We start from the raw sequence: 4,522 nt of genomic DNA, 5'->3' as shown, positions 1-4,522 counted from the left end.
TTTTTTATAAAAAGTAAGAATTTTTTTAGTTTATAACAAGAAATATGTGTTATTTTGATACAAAAAGAGAATTCGTGTGAATGAGGTAATCGTGAGGGTCAATGAGAGATCAATAATAAAGAAGATTTTCAAGGTTTTCTAGACAAGTAGACAAATGAGGATCAATAAGAATATGAAAGAAAAGATGATCCATTGAGATTCAATAAGAATAAATAATGAATTAAACATATAATATGTAAGCTCAACAAAAGATTGTTTGAGCACTTAAATAGAAGCTTGTTGTGTGGTGGAATCCCAATGAAAGATACATAAGTCAAACAGTTGATGAAAATATTTAAATTTTATTTTCCTTCTTTTTTTGCTCAACCAAAATAAGATGTTAAGATTAAAAGTTTATGAAATATGACATTATAAGAGACATTAGTAGAAAATATTTATTTATTAATCATAAAACCATGAAACATATCATAAACTATAATAACAATAAATTGATTGTCAAACAATAATAAAATATTTTATGTAGAAACAAAAATAGATAACAATAGTCAACAAAAACAATTAGAACAACATAACCAAATAGCAATAGTCAATAGAAACAGAAATTGATAAAAATATATAGCAATAACAAGCACATGATCTTAACGTTGAATAGTTGAAGCACAAAAACAGTTAAACATATAGAGATAGCAATAGCCAATATCATTAGACCTTTTTGGAGATAAAAAAATTAGAGAGTCAATAATAAACAATAACATATTATAAATGACAATTAATTTTTTTTATTTTCTTCTCCAATATAATTAGTTGATATACTTTTGGGCACTTATTATCTATTAATTCTTTTTGCCCCTTATTGTATACTACAATTTTTTGGTTTTTTTTAATTTATTAAATTATTTTAGACTACTATTGTATTTAAAAGAAAATTTTTGGGCCCCTGATATTTTTGGGCCTGGGCGTGCACCCGTGTCGCCCTCCCCCAGGGACAGCCCTGTCTGTAGTTGGAACCATAACTCTTATTTATTCAAATTCTATTAATATGTAAAGATCAAGTGTAACTTATATCATTGTTAAATCTTATCTTATAAAACCAATAAAACTTCAAAATCGTTAAAATCCATGGCTCCCGTCGCATTACGCAGATACACAACTAATATATATATATAACAAGTGGTCTAAGTTATCCTAGGATACGAAAGAGAGAATGCTATTTAATATGATTCTACTTTGAACATATACATGGAATCTTGCAATTTAGTGGATTTTGTGTGCGTGGCGTGGCTTTAAAACCCTATCGTTTATGATCCCACGTCGTATCCTACGAGACCCCTTCCCCTTCACTCTTTCTGATCCAACGTCTAAACTTAACTGCTAAGCTATCTCCATTCTCACACCTATTTAAACAATCATCTACCCCCACAAAACCCATATGTAAAATGCGAAATCGGTTGTCAAAAATGGATGAAAATGTCTTTGGGTCTTTGCCAGAAGGCTTTATAGCCAACGCTTTATCTCTTACTAGCCCTCGGGATGCCTGCCGCTTGTCGTTGGTGTGTTCTGTTTTTAGGTCGGCGGCTGAGTGGGATGCCGTCTGGGAGAGTTTCTTGCCGTCGGATTACCAGAAGATTGTAGCGGCGGAGGAGGAGGAGGACGGTGGCGATTTCTCTTCCAAGAAACAGTTGTTTCTACGTCTCTGTGATCGTCCACTCATCATCGACGGCGGCAATAAGGTTGGGTTTTCAAGTTAATTGATTTTGTGTTGATTTTGCTTCGATGGATCTACTTTGTTCTAAATGGCTCTGAAATAATTAAGTATGAATCTTGATGATGTTTCTTCCCTCGATGGGTATTTTACAGAGCTTCTGGTTGGAGAAACGAAGTGGCAAGAAATGCTACATGTTGGCTGCACGAGATTTATCCATCGTTTGGGGGGATACTCCTAGATACTGGAGATGGATTTCGATGCCTGATTCACGGTAATCTATTACAGCTCAGATTCTTAATTCTTCATCATCATTTTCAAAAATGTTGTTATATTAATTTATTACTTGTGGTTTGCATAATAAAATGACAGGTTTACAGAGGTGGCTGAGCTCATAAGTGTTTGCTGGTTCGAAGTCCATGGCAGGATCAGTACTTCCATGTTGTCACCCGACACTGCTTACTTAGCCTTCATCGTCTTCAAATCCACATCCGAAACTTATGGTTTCGAATACCAACCTGCAGAGGTTTCAGTTGGGATCAGCGGGCTCAAAACCCAGACTCGGACCGTGTTTCTTGAAGCTGGATTGGATCAGAGAAGAAGACAGCATCCAGTTGTTCCAAGACATCGAATCGGCATGTTTCACCGAGGTCATCGAGCCAACCCGATTGGGCTGATTAACCCGAATTCAAATGGTAATGGGCCCAAGGAGAGAGAAGATGGGTGGCTGGAGATTGAGCTTGGGGAGTATTTTATCAAGAAAGGGGAACTAGGGGAATTGGAGATGAGCATGACAGAAGTGAAGGGGGGAAACTGGAAAGGTGCACTTGTGATTCAAGGGATTGAAATCAGGCCCAAGATTTGTAAAACTTAGATCTATTTTCCTGTATTTGGGACTATTTCACTTCATGTTCTTTTGAAGTATCTTTATGATTTTGGAATTTTATTATACCATAAAGATTACCTAAGATAATGTCGGAGTTAAGTTAAAATTATCCATCGTTTTTCAATTAAGTTGACTGGGTCGGTCTACTCATCTTAACTTTGTGTTTTTCCATTCTTATTTTTATGGACAAACATGGTTCACATTGTTGACGTCAACTCGATAAAATTTGATGTTTTATCGACATTGATTTTGGTCGATTCTAGACATTTAGACGTTCGTTGGCATCATTGCTCCAGTTGTCGTTTGACACGTTGATCAAGTTGTTCAAAGTTGACCAAATCCTATTTTTCTTATTTGAACAAATATTTAATCTTATTACTCTACTTCATAAATGTTATCAATTCTAATCCCTATTAATGTATGTTGGATGGTTTATCTGATATTAACTTTAGAGCCTAAATCCTTAGTTGAAATGTGTACAAACTCGTCGGAACATCCACAACTAAAAGGAGAAACTTTACGACACTTTCAATGTCGATGTAGTTAACATGAGACACATGAAATGTGATGTAGTACTGAAAACATCTTTTTCAGATTAGATATTTTTAAATTATAAATCTTTAAATAAATTTTTTTGAATTGTATACAGTTAAACATATCTTTTAATTATTTTAAGTACAAATGATTATAAAATTTTTATGCAATTTATTTTAATAAGTATGATTATAAAACTGGACATTTTTTTATTAACCTGAATATCTAACCCCTTATACGAATCAACTAATCACACGACAACCACTTGTTTTGCGGGTAGTTTAGAGTCATCGCATTTGAACCTACGTGGCCACAAGGGTATTTTTTTTATTACTCCATAGATTCAAACCTGACACCTTCATGTACTTTTGATCTTTGGAACACAAGTTTAAACCAATCGGATTATTCGGATATCACCATTGTATTCCATATTTTTCTTGTTAAACCAATCAAAGAATAACAATTGATCCCCAATTCTGATTGGTTTCAAACTAATACTTATATTTAAATTATTTACAAATATAGGAATTATTTTTTCATTTGATAATTCTTCAATTTCGAAATTCATGATTGAGTAAATAACCAAATAAGCACATTATTCATGAACGTATTTCTTGTATTAGTTGAGTAACATGTAGAAAATATGTAATTATTGTTTTATTAATAAGTATGTGTTAAAACAATTTAGTCTATATTATATAGTATTTAATGGTAAAAATAGGTCATTTTATAATAAGACGTTGGTTTTCTTAAAAAAAAACACATGAAATTTAAGAGATCTGTCTGTTGTAGCTAAGAGCATTTATTATTATAGCAAATAAATAAAAGTCTTAGTTTTCAGTCAGAGAAAATCAATTATTATATTTTACTATTGTTGCTACATCTTTTACTGCAATTGCTAACTGTTGCTTACTAGCTACCGTTGTGATGTTAGTTGTTGCTCGTCCTCCTACTATTGCTACTACAATTACTGTAGAACTCTGGATGATTACCACTATCGTGATGAACAAATATTACGACTACCATCACCGTGGCTCTAAATAGTACAAATAAGACTACAAGTACTAGTACTACTATTATGATGATGATGATGATGATGATGATGATGACAGTGACTATTGTGATAGCTATTATGACGACTACAATGAACACAAAGGCCAACACCATGGGTAGTAGTATTAATAGATATTGGACGGAAACCTGTATTGCAAGCTATATACATTTAGTCCCTAAATCGAACCTCTAGGTGCATATAACCCCAACAACCAAAATGTAGAAATAAATAGGATCACAATGTGTATGATCTCCAACAATGATGATAATAACAACAATATAATCTAATCAACGTGAACGCAAGGAAAGCAATAAACGAACACAAAGATTTAATACGGTTCCACTGT

At 33.1% G+C, this 4,522-nt stretch overlaps 1 protein-coding gene across 1 annotated transcript; it reads left to right on the top strand.

The window, feature by feature from the left end:
• The first annotated feature begins 1,343 nt into the window (after window positions 1–1,343).
• LOC112524666 (putative F-box protein PP2-B12) lies at window positions 1,344–2,712 on the top strand. Its single transcript, XM_025134597.1, has 3 exons — window positions 1,344–1,730; window positions 1,858–1,976; window positions 2,075–2,712. The coding sequence occupies exons 1-3, from the start codon at window positions 1,437–1,439 to the stop codon at window positions 2,574–2,576; spliced, it is 915 nt and encodes a 304-aa protein (XP_024990365.1). The 5' UTR covers window positions 1,344–1,436; the 3' UTR covers window positions 2,577–2,712.
• Window positions 2,713–4,522: the final 1,810 nt, after the last annotated feature.

The sequence above is a fragment of the Cynara cardunculus genome (genome assembly GCF_001531365.2).
Source record: "Cynara cardunculus var. scolymus isolate 2C chromosome LG 13, CcrdV1, whole genome shotgun sequence".
Classification (NCBI taxonomy): Eukaryota; Viridiplantae; Streptophyta; class Magnoliopsida; order Asterales; family Asteraceae; genus Cynara; species Cynara cardunculus.
The sequence above is the reverse complement of the archived record's forward strand: the minus strand, read 5'-3'. Positions and strand labels throughout refer to the sequence as shown.

What these genes read in the sequence shown, in the direction of transcription:
- LOC112524666 (XM_025134597.1), top strand. Translation starts at nt 1,437, where the DNA reads ATGCGAAATCGGTTGTCAAAAATGGATGAAAATGTCTTTGGGTCTTTG. An exon ending in TCATCGACGGCGGCAATAAG is followed by an intron (nt 1,731 to 1,857) that starts GTTGGGTTTTCA and finishes GGTATTTTACAG; the next exon opens with AGCTTCTGGTTGGAGAAACG. An exon ending in ATTTCGATGCCTGATTCACG is followed by an intron (nt 1,977 to 2,074) that starts GTAATCTATTAC and finishes ATAAAATGACAG; the next exon opens with GTTTACAGAGGTGGCTGAGC.